This window comes from Podarcis gaigeae, assembly GCF_964106915.1.
Source record: "Podarcis gaigeae genome assembly, chromosome: 11".
Taxonomy (NCBI): domain Eukaryota; kingdom Metazoa; phylum Chordata; class Lepidosauria; order Squamata; family Lacertidae; genus Podarcis; species Podarcis gaigeae.
The window spans coordinates 35,884,623-35,899,672 of NC_139687.1; the positions used below are offsets into that span (position 1 = coordinate 35,884,623).

A 15,050-nucleotide genomic window follows, 5' to 3' on the forward strand; every position below is an offset into this window, starting at 1 on the left:
TTTTAAATACTGGTTTTTAAATTTGTGATTGTAACATGGAAGAGCCAACTCAGTTTAGCTGTTTGTTTGTTTTTAAGGTTAACAGAATCATAAAGCTATCATAGAACAGTCACACTCTACACACTCAAGATACTCTTTAAAATGATTCATGTTTTGAGTATGTAGATGAACAGTGGCAAGTCAAATACAGCTTCATATACAACAGTGGACAGAAAGATCAGTGAAAAGTTTGACTTGACAATTTGATTAAGGAGAACCAGTACAACTTTATTATGAGCCAGTTCAGCCCAGTAAGATAAGAGTTAACTTCTTTTAAGGTCAAATAACGCACCCCACCCCCACCCCAAGAAATTTGTAAGATTTAGACAGAGCAGAAAAGAAAATATTAAAAGGGTCTAAAAATCAGGGAGAAATGAGCAGTGCTTGTTTCCTGACCTTTTTTCCATCTTCTATCCCACCCATCTCAACAGCTAAATACGGTACATGGAGCGAGGTCCATCATTTAACAGAAATCAATTTATGTGGTGGCAAAGTCAGGCTTTCAATGCAACAAACAGGCACTGAGGAGGCAAAGCCACCTTTGGGGACGGCTCCACATACATAGAGGGCAACTGTATTGTCATGTTTGTGCAGAAGTCAAGGAAAAGGGACTGAAGCATGTGTTCACCAGCTATTGCCAATGACAAAGGAGGATATGGATAGGCAGAATGAGGGTTTTGATGGAATGACTCATTTGGAAGGGCCAGAGATGGGGAAGAAAAGAGTTCTCTGCTGGGGGAAAGGTTCTTTGCATGGGCTGACTGAGCCTGTCCGTTTCTTAGGGGAAGCTTCCATGTCATCATTGGGTTATTTTTTTTAAAGCTCTTGCCATATATCCCAGGAAGCCTCCAGTTATCAGCTGGGCAGGGCTAGCTCTAATAAAGTGACTCCGCTTGTCTAAAAGTAAAATGTATTCTTTACAAATAGTATATTTAGTGTAATTTTTATTTACAGAATTGCAAAATACATCACATTTAGTGCAAATGCAACTAATGATATTAAGATTTATATACTGCTTTGTAAACTTTCCATCTCTTTGTATAATAAAGCTATCCAATTAAATTAGAGTTACTTGCATGTCTTCCATGATCATTACCAGAAATGGCAAATTGTTAAATCTGCATTTGGGGGCTAAGCATTGTTGAAGTTCCCATCAGTGGCTATGGTGAATAAACAATTTTATCCTTCAATTGATTGTAAAAAGATTAAACGTATCTGAGGTATAAGAAACTGTATATAAAATGCTTACTGGTGATATAGTAAACAGATCAAATTTCTCAACTTACTTGCCTTACTGGCATTACCCCATAGGCACTTCTCTTCTACATTTTCAATTCATGATCAGAATTACTCTGTAATAAGGCATATTCCATGCATGTTATTTAGAGAAAGGCAAATAAAGGAGACTAAAAAACATGGTATCTGTGTGCATGTGTATAAATCAACCATAGTGTGTCTACCTTAGCACATCTATGACACACCAGCCATAACCAAGAAAACTTGCTTCCAACCTCAACGATTTTCATCAGCTGTATCTTCATTAAAAAGTACTGTCTTTGTTTTCAGGCATCAGTTACTCTATACGAAATAAGACTTTCTGCTCTCTTTTCAAAAATATATCCAAATCTCGTCTCTCTCTCTTTATATATACACAAGTTGATCTAACAGCTAAAAAAACAAAACAAATCCTCTGAATAATCTCCATTTAAAAGCACAACCACCAAGTGAGACATTTCCTCAAAAGGACGACCAGTCTTTTGTCACAGTACACTTTTCATGTTATTTGTTGGCATCACAGACAGGCATATCCTTGAAAGTTAAGTTCTCACAGCAACTAAGGGGAACTTTGCTTTTTTGCTTTTATAGATTTTTACATTTTACAATGCAGATGGGGGGGCAAATATTACATGTGTGAAAGGTTGTATGTATGAACTTCATAACACAGCTTTATTGAACAGAAAACAAACAAACATGCAGGACCAGAAAACAGCATATTTGCTCTTTCTTTGTGACTGGGAATGTTATATTATGTATTCCAATTTACTTTAATAAATATTACACAGTGTCAACTTCTTGCAGCTTCAGGAAATCAGACTGCAAGAAAGCAAGGCCATCACACACAACCTGGGCAGGACACTTCTCTAGCTTTTTCGGGTGCTCACACCTTCTTGTTCACGTACTCTACCTATTTAGAAATTCTGGATCATGTTCAATAACTAAATTTCTGTAGCACATTTTACACAACTAAAAAATACAATAGAAATATAAAGATATCTGGGGGAGGGGAAAATAAAGCTTTTCACACTTACTCCATCAGAACCCTGAAGATCTTCATAGGAGCAAGACCATAGAAAAGGCAGTCATAAGGATCTCGACAACCCTCTCATATTAAGAGATGTCTTACATAACAATATGATTTATCATAGAAACCAGCAGCAATGAACTATGATTATACAAAGCAAACAAAAAATCCCCCCCGAAAGACACAGAGTTTACTGAAAACCTGAAGGAAAAAAAGTTACAACACACAGGTTTTTGTGTATATAAAGCACATACAGTATGTTATATGTGCATTTGTCCTTTGTGCTTTTTTTAGACATACACAAAATGGAAGCTGTGCAAGTGTCTTATGATGAAGATCCACAGTAAACAAAAGCTTTTCAAATTATTCAAAAGTTAAAGCAATAAACCAAGTTGGTGACCCAAAAGTTGTATTTTTCTTCTCTAAAGCAAGCAAATAAAGTAGAGCCACATACATGTATCAACACATGTATTTTGTGTTTTGTTTATAATTACACACCAATTCAGCAAGGTGAGCTAGCAAAAGACAGTGAAAGATCAGCGTCATGGCATTGCAGTATTTCTTCAGTTGAGTACAGAATCCAGGACTTGGGTCATAAGACTGTAGATCCTACGTTCCAGCTTGGAGCATTCATTTTGGTTCATTTCTCCATGTGGAATGTTCACACAGCCTTGTTCCGATCACTGGGGATGGAGGAGGGAGGGGAATGGATGAAAACTTCAGTTCTGATTACCACCAACAAAGCTAAGACGGTGTTATGAAACATGAAAATGTGGAAAGCACAATAATGTCTTTCTTATATATTCCCCATTCATGGTTTCATTTGACAGTTCAGAAGGAAGAGAGTCTGTTGAGTATTATATAACAATAAGTGACACCCACAGAAAAGATAGAAGGGGGGGCCTTAATTTGAGGGCTTAATAATGAAAGCACCACCTGCCATTTTATTTATTGTTCCTTCTGCATTTACTAGCAGACAGATTGCCAGCAAGGTTACGTTACCCATTCCTACTGTTTCCTAGCTACATGATTTCTTAACTGATCATTCTAGGCAGCTGAAGAAACCCACCTGTGATGGGATAATGAGCTGCTTGTGCGTAAAAGCTTGATCCCTCTGGGATTTGGCTGGTCACCCAAACCTAGGCACTAACGGAGCCCCCCAAAGCATGACTCCGTCAGTCGCTGGTAGAATCCGACAGTGGGCGTCTACGGAACTTACTCCAACATAAAAGTTGTTTGACAGACATGTGCCTCCTGGACTCTCTGCGTGACAGCTTCCGGCAAGGGGTGGGGGTTGCTAAAGGGGGTCTTGTTACCTCCTCACTGTTCTCACTAGAAGTATCCCAGAGCCTCTCCCCCGATTCCCTTTCCGCTGGAACTCCTGCTCTCCCCCTACTGGTTCCTTCTTCTGCTGTAGAGTCTCTCCTATTCTCCTGGAGCCTCTCCACCACCTGTCCCTCCGATGGCAGTTCCCTGACACCACCCCACAGCCTTATAAGGGGCAAAAACAAATATGTGCCCCTAATGTTTCTTTTATATGAAACACAAGGAATCAAACTATACCAAACTTCAGATATGCTTCAAGGCAGCAACACTGCAATTTCAGTTTTCACAGTATCTCAGTGACAAAAGCAATCCCCCCAAAGTATAATGTTGATTCTCAAATTTTACCCTGCAACAAATAAACATCTTCCTTGCCTCAAACCACAGGTAGATTTCAAACTTACTGCACCATTTTAAAATTAAGCTCCAAATAACATTGTATTCCCAGAATCTCAGTATCTCTTAATTATGCAATGGCTGTCTCTAATGGCAATAATGTTGCAGCAAATGTTAATTTTGACTTAACAATACTGCATTACCTGTTAACACTAGAACAAAATAGGCTTTCCTGACGTTTTCTCTTGCACATACGATGTGAACCGCTTCAAGAATTTTGGATACTCTCGCTTTGCTACTGCCCGTAACACAGAAGCTGGTGCCCAACCTCCAGGGTTCACTACAAATAAAGATGAGAGTGATGTATACACTGAAAAGTGACATTGCATATATAAAAATGCAACTAGAGCAATATACCAGTTTTTATGCAGAACACATGATTTTATTAAGAAGGCCTGCTTTTCATCAGTTTGCCTCAGTCTTTGGGCATATCTGAATACTGCACTTGAACTTATAGGCACAGAGGTTGAGAGCAGCAATTAACAAAAACAACAACCCAGCAAAGTTTTCTTCTGACACCTGATGAAAGTGGCAGATGTCTTAGTCCCTGGTTGGGATTGCACAGAACTGCGTCCAAATGTAGAGTTTATTAGCTATGTGAAGCAAAGATTTCCCTTGCATAGGGTTGATCCACTCTGTCTTGTGTACTCTGCGGGGGGCGGGGGGAATCTAAGGAAGCAACAATGTGGGGTTTCAGGGGTCCTTGAGCAAAAACTACCCTTGATGCCTGAGCAGCTTCACCTTCAGGTGGTGCAGGACCAGAAGAAAGTGCTTTTGTGGCCTTAGCCAAAAGTGCACAAAAATATTATAAGAAGAAAAGTCAGTCTTGAGATGTGGATCCTCCTCCAGCAATTACTCATCCTCCCACACTTCAGATTCAATGGACACTCCAGACCTGATCAGAGAGCCCTTGAATGGCTAAAACGTGTGTGTGTGTGTGCGTGTGAGAGAGAGAGAGAGAGAGAGAGAGAGAGAGAGAGAGAAATAGCATGAAATTATGTGAGTGTGTGCTCATACATTCATGTGAGAGTATGTGTCCTGTATGTATGTGTGGTTTGTGTAGGGAGCTGGACATATATTTGCAGCTAGATGAGGTGTGGAAGTGAGAGCTGGACCATAAAGAAGGCTGATCGCCAAAGAATTGATGCTTTTGAATTATGGTGCTGGAGGAGACTCTTGAGAGTCCCATGGACTGCAAGAAGATCAAACCTATCCATTCTTAAGGAAATCAGTCCTGAGTGCTCACTGGAAGGACAGATCCTGAAGCTGAGGCTCCAATACTTTGGCCACCTCATGAGAAGAGAAGACTCCCTGGAAAAGACCCTGATGTTGGGAAAGATGGAGGGCACAAGGAGAAGGGGACGACAGAGGACGAGATGGTTGGGCAGTGTTCTCGAAGCTACCAGCTTGAGTTTGACCAAACTATGGGAGGCAGTGGAAGACAGGAGTGCCTGGTGTGCTCTGGTCCATGAGGTCACGAAGAGTCGGACACGACTAAACAACAACAACAACAGATGAAGTGTAACTGGTGCCCACAATTCATTACATGTGTTCGGAGGTCCAAAAGGGTTCATGATCCCTGGCTGCAGCATAAGAAGCAATATCAATGTAAGAACAAAATATTGCATGGTGGAGCAAAGGCAACTATGTACAAATATAAGAGCAGCAAAAAATTAAAATAACCTAGACAGAAATATATGTATCATTTTTTGTAAATTTAAAGTATAGTATTTATAGGGAAAAGAGATTAAATATATGTATGACATTTGGTAGCGACTAGGCTATGAAACCTAAGAGCTACTTCATCCATTGCACCCAAGATATTAAGTGCAAAAAAAGTGAAGTGTAAATGCATCGAACGGATACACACCTATCAGAGAGAAGGTCTGAATGTGGCTTCACTGTTCATTGTCTGAAACCTAGTCTTGTTGATATGTGAAGTGGACAGAAGGCATTTAGTCAAGTGTACTTACTGGTCCTCAATGGGTGGGTTGAAACCCACTAGTGGATAGTGGCCTGATCCAAGGTGGGTTGCAACAGGAGCACTGCCACCATGCAAATATAAGGTAAAAGATTAATGGCCTCCAAATGCATGTGAGTCCTATGTCTGAAAAGGTTGAAAATACCTGTTCTAGTGTCTCGCCTGCCTGCCTTATCTCAAAATAAGGAAGTGGACATTTAAAATGTCAGTACCACTTGGATTTAACTTCAGTTTCAACTAGGGTTGCCATACGTCTGGGAAAATCCAGATCGATGGCAGTCCATGACGGCAGTGCCTTTTTTGCCGATTTCCCATAAAAATAGCTCAAAAATGGCATGGTTGTTCAACAACTTTTGGCAAAACTAAGAAAAGCTCACCCCCCCCCAAGCGCTCAACCCTAGTTTCAACAGTCCTTAAAAAAAAAAAAACCTTTGACTAGATTGGCTCAAAGTTGCCTCATTTATATAAACGAAATAGCATTCCTATTTTTAAGTTCTCAGTTTATTATATAGTGCCTACAACTAGGTGCTTTATTAAGAAAAGGAGGGGGGCTTTTGCATAAACTCAGTTTGCAACGAAATGTGTAGACATGCCTTACCATTTGCTACATAGGTAATCTTGCATAGGATGTTGTCTCTGCTTATCTCCTTGTTCCCTTCTGGTGGGCTTACCAGCGTCTGACATATCATAGCAACATTTATTTTGGCACGAACACATCGATTGTTCAACTGTCAAGAAATACAAACATTTAAGACTGTTATATTGCTAAAATATGAATTAGGATGAAATATTACAACAAACACAGTCCCTCCATTTTCACTACAATTCATTCAGTCTGCATTTTTAATTATCCTTTCTCTTAGCTCCCTTTTGCCCGTACACTGTTAAAAAAAAAAGCATTCTATGGTAATCTGGAGAGAAGTCTGATTACATGGTTAAAGCAAGAAACACCCTCAGAACTGGAATATACACTTACAGGAGCACTATCATGATCCACAGAGAAGTTGCAGACAATCCATGTTTCACTGTCATTTTCATTGAAAGCTGGTATTTTTCTAATAGCAGACAAATACAGCACATCACGTTGAGAAGCAGGCCACACTCTCTAGAAGAAAAGAAAATTGTAAGCATATTTATAGTACTTCAGAGCACTTAAATCACTCCACACACATTACCTTATTGCTATCTTACAACAACCCTATAACAATTCTCAGAGCGGTAAGCTGTGTTAGCCTGTTGCAGCAAACACAACTAATATTTATTTATTGTGACATGAGCTTTGATAGGTCTGATTTACACATCATGTTAATGGAATCATGGGTTATGGCAAATGTTCAAGCTCCTTTGCTTCTATCTCCCTTTTCTGTAATCTTACTGAGCTAAGCCATAGCTTGGCTTAACATGATGGGAACATTTTGAGCTTTGGGAGAGTGTTGGGGGCACCAGTCACAAAATAGCTACCATGGGAGTGTGTGGTGGTCAGCTATGTCCTGATCATCGAGATCACATAATACTGATCACACACGCAGAGCGAGTGTTGAATTGAAGACTTGCCAAGCTTGTGCTCTATCACTGGACTACTGTCTCTCTCCCAAGTATGACACACCATTATTGAAGATCAAAAGGAAAACAGATTTAAATACCTAAAGGGAGCCAATCTAACCATTCTTGGGAGGGAATTCCACAATATGGCAGCAGCTGCCGGACAAAAGGTTCTCTCTTCTGTCTAATGCTGATTGGACCAAGAGAAGTTGCTCAGCCAAGGATCTTAGCATCTGAGCAGGTTTGCATTGGGAGATATGAGCTTCCAGGTATCCTGGGCCCAAGCCAGATATAGAGCTTTATAGGGCATAACCATCACTTTGAATTGTGTCTGGAAATGAACTGGTAGCCAGTGAAGTTGCTTTATCAGGGAAGTAGCATGTTAACTGGCCCTAGTCATCAGTCTGGTCAGATCATTTTGGACTAGTTGAAGCTGCTAAACACTTTTCAAAGGCAGCCACATGTACAGTGTGTTACAGTGGTCCAACTGGGGTGTAACTGAGGCATGTGTGCATCACTGTGGCAAAATCTGACATTTCAATAAATGGGTACAGTTGGCCCACGGACACTCTCATCCTGTCCAGTTCCCAGCATAGATCATCCACCAAGGTGACCAAAGCTGTCTCCTTTCTATAATGAGGCCTAAAGCCTGACTGGAATGGAGCTAGAGAATTGGTTGCATCCTGGAGCTGAGAGGCTGCCACACGCCCTAACACCTTGCTAAGGAATGCAAAATTGGTGACTGGTTGACAATTATACCGTGGGATTCAGAGAGAGATGTTGGTATTTTTTGAAAAAGAAGAGGTCTAACCAATGCCTCTTTCAGGCATGGTGGGACTCTGTCTTGATTTAAACAGGCATTCACCCCCCACCCTTATCCACACCACCAGTCCCCCTCACAACTTCTTTTATAAGCCAGGACAGGCAAGGGTCGGAAACACATGCGATAGGCCTCACCTCTCCACAACTTCAGGTTCTGCAAGTTGAAAGGTGTCCATTGTGACTGGACAAATGGGGGCCAAAGGAAAAGGAATTAAAAAAAAAATCCTTGCCACTAAAGAGCAACAGCAGACACAGAATTTTTCACTGTCTGATCTGGCCTGCTATGAAGAGTTCGGCAATGCTTCAATAGGCTAAACCACACCAGAAGGGGTTGATTTTTTTTAAAAAAAAACCAGCTAGACTGCTTGTTTCCTTTCTTTATAGCATACATCATTCTTCATAGCATACATGGTACTGTGCAGTCCTATGAAAAAGCTACCATGTATAAATGCAAAGCCTTACGCCTTACCTTATGCGTCTGGTAGATTATGATGGCATTATCTGCTAAAGTTTCTACTACATGGAAATTCTCAATGGTTGCTGGAAAGGAAGGAAAAATATAATCAAAACAAACAATTAAACAAACAGCTAAGATTTCTGTACGCTATCCAGATCAACAGACGCAACTAGCAGGGTGACTTACTTTCCCAATCGTTACGAACATCAACGTTCCAGAAGTAGTGGCAGACCTCATGCCCTGTGACGCCTTTGACTGCATGTGTGGCCTTCAAAGGATCGAGAACAATGCCGTTTTCTTCCACTTCCCTCCTGTACACCTTTGAATAAATGTAAAATGTTTGAGAACATTTGCTTGGTTTCATCCTGGAAACTAAAGGCAGCGATATGAATAATTTTATGTCCAGGAAGGGTCTGAATTATTTAAATATAAATATCCTGTAATGCTACCTCTAAATATTAATATTAAAAAAAGGAACCTGAAGCACAACACAGTGGAGCCTTCCAACCTGCCACCCTCCAGATGTTTAAGACTACATCAGTCCTAGCCTGCACAGCTGTGGAGAGGCAGAACACCAAAAAGAATCAGCAGGATGCCTGTGCTCAAATCCAAACCCTGCTTTCAAATTAGCAGGCAGCCTAAGGCATGTTAGGAAACAGGAAGGCAGTAAGACATACACAAGAGTACTGGGATCCGGTATTATTTGAAATATTCAGTTGAAAATAAGGACTTTGATTACATGTATGGAGGGGGAAATCCAAATGAAGAATGAAATGGTGGTGAGTAGACAACTTTCTCAAAAAGGAACAAAACTTGTAACCTGTCATTTGCAGAAATATCTAGCTCACATACTGTTTGCTGTTAAGGAACTGTACCAACTGTAGCCACCTTATAACATTATCTTTACTTAATTTTTTTTCCTATACTGCACTTTGATACAAGAAAAATTTCAATCTACTGCATCACCAACTGCAGCAATCTTATAACGTTATCTTTACTTAATTTCCCCCCCTATACTGCACTTTGATACAAGAAAAATTTCAATCTACTGCATTAGTGCAATAAAACAAATGTTAGTTTACATTTCCAAAATATAAAGCGTTGCAATGTTCTACAAACCTTCATTTCACCTTCTTCAACCACCAGCTGCCAATTAGCATCTCCCCCCACATCCTGTAATGAATAGGTCATGTGGTTCTGCACCATTTCTTCCACCTTCAGAAAAAGAAGAAGAAAAAGAAAAAGCACATTTATGAAAAAATATCAGTCACTGTGGGGATTTGTGGGGGATACTCAATGAGGCATCAATAGCTGAACATCTGAAAGAGATGGATTTGGACCAACGAACTTCTGAAAGCAAGCAAGCACATGCCACAAAGGATTCAGACAAAGGTGGATCTCCTTCCAAAAATAAGATATGAAGATTTATTTATATCTCACTGTTTCACCTAATGATCTTAGAGTAGGTTACACTTGGGTAAGATACAATGCAGTAACAGAACAGAAGCAAGCAATACAAATGTAAATTAAAAAAAAAAATCATTACCAGCTATCTCCCTTAATCTGAAATGTATAAAATCACCACTGTTAAGGAAAGGCACATTAACCACCTCCCAGTGTCTATACCTGCCTAATCTCAGGGGGGAGGGCATTCCAGAACTGGGGCGTCACTACTGAGAAGGCCCTGCTATAGATACCAGCCGATCAGACCTACACCAGTGATGGGGCTTCTAATAAGGATTCCCTAACAGATTTGATGCTTTTGAATTATGGTGCTGGAGGAGACTCTTGAGAGTCCCATGGACTGAAAGAAGATCAAACCTATCCATTCTGAAGGAAATCAGCCCTGAGTGCTCACTGGAAGGACAGATCGTGAAGCTGAGGCTCCAATACTTTGGCCACCTCATGAGAAGAGAAGACTCCCTGGAAAAGACCCTGATGTTGGGAAAGATGGAGGGCACAAGAAGAAGGGGGCGACAGAGGACGAGATAGTTGGATAGCGTTCTCGAAGCTGCCAGCATGAGTTTGACCAAACTGCGGGAGGCAGTGGAAGATAGGAGTGCCTGGTGTGCTCTGGTCCATGGGGTCATGAAGAGTCGGATACGACTAAATGACAACAACAACAGATTTGAATAAACAGGCTGGCTAGTATTGGGATGGACACTCTTTCAGGTAGTTGGGGCCCAAAGCAGCTAGGTTTTTATATGTCAAAGTCAACAACTTAAATTGGGTTCAGTGAGATAAAGGCATCAAATGCAGATGCTTTAGAATTGTTGCTCACAGGCCACATCGGCACCTGTGCAGCTGCAGTCCCTGGAGCATCTTTATTGTTGTTAGCCGTCCTGAGCCCGGCTTCGGCTGGGGAGGGCGAGATATAAATAAAAAATTATTATTATTATTATTATTATTATTATTATTATTATTATTATTATTATTAGACAGACCCAGACAGAGCATAGTGAATTTCTATCTCATACTTCTTGTTCTCTCTTTTAGAGTGCCCGGTTTCATACATAAAGCTAACTCATTGTCCCCCAGATTTATGAAACTAGATTCTGTAAGCCAACAACAAACAATTGTTTCAGATTCTAGTCAGCTGGCAGTAAATAAGCTAAGCCACTGGGTCTGGATGATCAAACAAAGCATTATGTGCAAACCAAGCCAGTCAGTAGTAATGACTCCTAGCCAGGGAGGTTCTCAGCCAGCCCAGTTTGAGTGCGGTGGTTGCCCAACTTCCGTCACAACAATGAAAACTCAATTTTGAAGCCCCTATAAATTATGCAGGTTGAACAAATATGAATTATGCAAGTTGAATTCTTTTTCATGCAGAATTCATTCACAATGTTTACTATTTTGCATTTTTAAAATTTTTATTTTTGCTGGGCAAAAGGTCATGCAGAATACTGAATCCCTTTCTACAAATACCACCACTCTGGTTTGTGAGATCCTTTGCAGGCATCTTCCACATGATTTCAAATATATCCTTGTAGCTGTAAGGGTTAAACATTTTTTTAAAACAATCAGCCAAGATTCCTGTGAATTATGTGCCTTTTCTGGGCTCATCCAGAATCACAAAAAAGGACACAGCATTGTCCACAGCAGTATTCAAAACTCTTTAGCCCCCTGGTCAGTAAACCATATATTCTACTAGTTAACCATCACATATCTTTAGCCTGATTTGGGGAAGATGAAGTTTGCTTCGTCAGGCAGAAGTAAAATGAATAAATAATGGAAGGGGGCCACCCACTTCCTTGAGAGCTTTTCACTCCTGCCTTTGCCACCAGGTAGAGAAGTATCACAACCAGTGACTGCATAATGACTGTAATAAATTTATGCTGGGCTGTATATTACTTGTCTATATAGTGACAGCTATATAGAGACAACTAAACTTCCATGATACTCTTTCTGGAATGCCAATCTAGTCTTGAAAGCAGTCTACTTCTAAATTTTATCCTTTGCTGCATAGCACCTAGAAATTTAGAGGTCACATTCACCAGTTATGTCAAGTGTGACAGCAATAATTCTAGAGACACAGTAAGTAAGAAACAAAGGTAGCTCTGCCTATTGAAACAGCCATCAAATTCCAACAATTTATTATTATGTGCAACAGACCAAGCAGAATGACTTTTCCTTACCTCTGCACACTTCAAATGTCCCTCTCAAACTAGTGCATGTTCGTGTGAAGATATCACTACATCACACCGCTTTAAGATATTTTCAATATATTAAGCAGTACAAAATTTAAATAATCTAATCTAATCACTATGTAGCTTACACATTGCATTAACATCTAGAAACTGAAGATGTCAAGCAAGATAAAACAGCCAACTCCCAAAATGACAAAGTCTGAAAACAAGGGTTCACAGAGCAAGGTATGTGCATTTTTCAGTCCAATTTAAGAGTATGTAAGCAGTGTGATCCTCCATTCACACACGTAACAGATATTCTGGATCAGTGTTTCTCAAACACTAGTTTGGGCCACTTTGTGGTGGGCTTCAGTGTCTAGGGCCTCTGGCTGTATAAGTGGAAGTCCAATGGATAGCACTGTTTTAGTCTACACAGAACACCCAAAATACTTTCCATAGGCATTGGTCTAAGAAGGTGCATCATCAACAGTTAACAGAGATTTGGTTTGGTTTCCCATATGGCTTGGTTTCTAATATGGAACATGTGGTGCATAATTCTCAATTGAATTCTAACTACAAACCAACAGGCTATCTAAAAAGAACAGTGAAAGATCTTCAGACTTTTACTAGAACCACTACATAGAATTTAATAAACATTTTACAGCCGTATTCCTTTCTAACTGATGGGAGAAGTCTTCTGCAATTTGGAGCACCTAAAGAAAACTCATTTGCAAGGAAAAAAGCAGGGTTGGACAAGACAGAGGAAGTCAGTGTCTTTGAGCCTGCTACAAATATAGTTTGTGTTGATATCCCATTTTAAAATCAACTGACCACTAGTATATCTCCAACTTGAGGTACTACTTAAGAGATTGAAAATATTCAGTGTTCTGATGTTTCCAAACAAGGGAGAAGATACTAACTGCAGACCTCCCATGGTAAATTTCATTAGAACAGTTTAGGCTTAAGTTTAACTAAATTTACAAATTTAACAATTAGGATTTTCTGAGCACAGATGCTTGGGAAAAGTGGTGCTGCTTAACTTAGAAGCACTGAATTGTTGCAAATGGAGAATTTAAATACATTTGGGAACATCTTTGGTTTATATACAACAGTAGCTATTTTGAAACCAAATTCCTCTGCATCCTACACAGACCAGGTGTCCTGCTGCTTTAATGGTAAGTTATTCATATCCAGAAAGCAGGATATGAAAAAGCTAACATGTTTAATTTATGTTCCATAAATTAATACTGCTTCGTTTTCCAGAAGAGGACCTTGGCATGGAGTGCTAAGTGTAGAAACAATGAAACGATATAAAGTTTTGGAATATGCACTTCCTTTTTATGGGTTCATTTGCAACTTGTTTAAAACAAGTACAAATGGGCAATATAACAGGGGAAACAGAGGCAATAAAGAAGATGAAATACAGCATAAAGATATGTAAAGCCACTCTGTGTAATCATACAGTACCTGGGAGCTGAATCTGTGAACATCATCAGAGGCACTGACTAGATCAATGGAAGACATGGAGGAAGAGCGACTATAGGGCTAACAGGGACAGACAAAGAAAAAACCAAGTAATCAGAACAAAAGCACAACAGAGCATTCAGTACCAACTTCCAAGCACAGGATAATGAAGAAAAGGAAGAACAAAAGCATCATAAGCAGGGAGTACAGCAGCAAATGCTGACTTCATGCACCTATTATGTATTATGCTCCCAACACTGCCCTGTACATAATTCTCTCTCCCTGATGCTAAATGATGATGGTTAGATTTGATGCACAATAAATTTTCACTGGCTCAAAATGCACCATCATCAACAGGGTGCAAAATAAGGGCTTGTGGAAATCTGAAAAAAGAAACTTTCTCCCCAAGTTGTGAATTTTTAAAGCTTAATTTCCAAGCACAAAAGTTTAACAGAAGTGTTTCAAGGTCAAGCCAGCTTCCTTCCCCAAAGTTAAAAGCAATTTCAAGGACCTATTAGGAACAGCAGTGGATTACATCACAAGCATTTAATTCTAGTTACATTGGAATACAACAAAATGATTTCCCATCAAGGAGAGCCTCGGAAACATCTTACCTTTGGGACAAATCTGTGAGTCCCCACACCAGAAAATGCATCACCAGGTGGCAATGATGATGGCCAGTGTAATCTGACCTTTTCACTCTGGGACTAAAATAACAAGGTATAATTATTAGTTTGTCATTTTGGACGTATCATGAACAATTACCACAGAAATGCTAAAAATAATTATCTATCTATGGCAGGCACGACATGGCACTCCAGCCTGTAAGTTAAGAATGCAAAGCCTTAAAGATAATGGCCGTGCTACAAACAGACAGCAATTGTCTCTTGTCTGTAATATTAACAAAACAGAAAAGTTACAATGCAGGGAGCTTAGCAAACTGACCTAAGTTCACTCTGCTCATAATAAAAGTATTGCAGCACATTCACATGTATAGCACTTTGCCAAGCTACAGCAGAATACTACTCTGAATATTTGCACTGAACACATATTTTTACATAATAAAGTGAGGTTCTAAAATAAATGAACTGAAATGTT

General features: G+C 39.8%; 1 protein-coding gene and 1 long non-coding RNA gene across 5 annotated transcripts in view; both read right to left on the reverse strand.

Moving 5' to 3' along the window:
* Positions 1 to 966: 966 nt before the first annotated feature.
* Positions 967 to 15,050, reverse strand: part of CERT1 (ceramide transporter 1) — a 51,164-nt gene continuing 37,080 nt past the window's right edge. Inside the window, exons 10-19 of one of the 4 annotated variants that reach the window (XR_014556285.1) lie at positions 14,567 to 14,659; positions 13,956 to 14,033; positions 9,982 to 10,077; positions 9,049 to 9,181; positions 8,875 to 8,945; positions 7,018 to 7,146; positions 6,640 to 6,769; positions 4,186 to 4,340; positions 3,825 to 4,141; positions 967 to 3,410 (exon numbers count right to left, since the gene is read on the reverse strand). Coding sequence is in view for 3 of the 4 variants with exons in the window: in XM_083703223.1 (XP_083559349.1) it covers positions 4,213 to 4,340; positions 6,640 to 6,769; positions 7,018 to 7,146; positions 8,875 to 8,945; positions 9,049 to 9,181; positions 9,982 to 10,077; positions 13,956 to 14,033; positions 14,567 to 14,659 (858 nt within the window). In the remaining variant the exon portion in view is untranslated. The remainder of the gene's footprint in view (positions 3,411 to 3,824; positions 4,142 to 4,185; positions 4,341 to 6,639; positions 6,770 to 7,017; positions 7,147 to 8,874; positions 8,946 to 9,048; positions 9,182 to 9,981; positions 10,078 to 13,955; positions 14,034 to 14,566; positions 14,660 to 15,050) is intronic. The other 3 variants (XM_083703223.1, XM_083703224.1, XM_083703225.1) reach the window with 3 other exon arrangements.
* LOC310827408 lies at positions 10,395 to 11,181 on the reverse strand. The gene is made up of 2 exons (XR_014556356.1): positions 10,981 to 11,181; positions 10,395 to 10,606 (listed from the first exon to the last, which is right to left on the reverse strand). It is a non-coding gene; the product is annotated as an uncharacterized lncRNA (long non-coding RNA).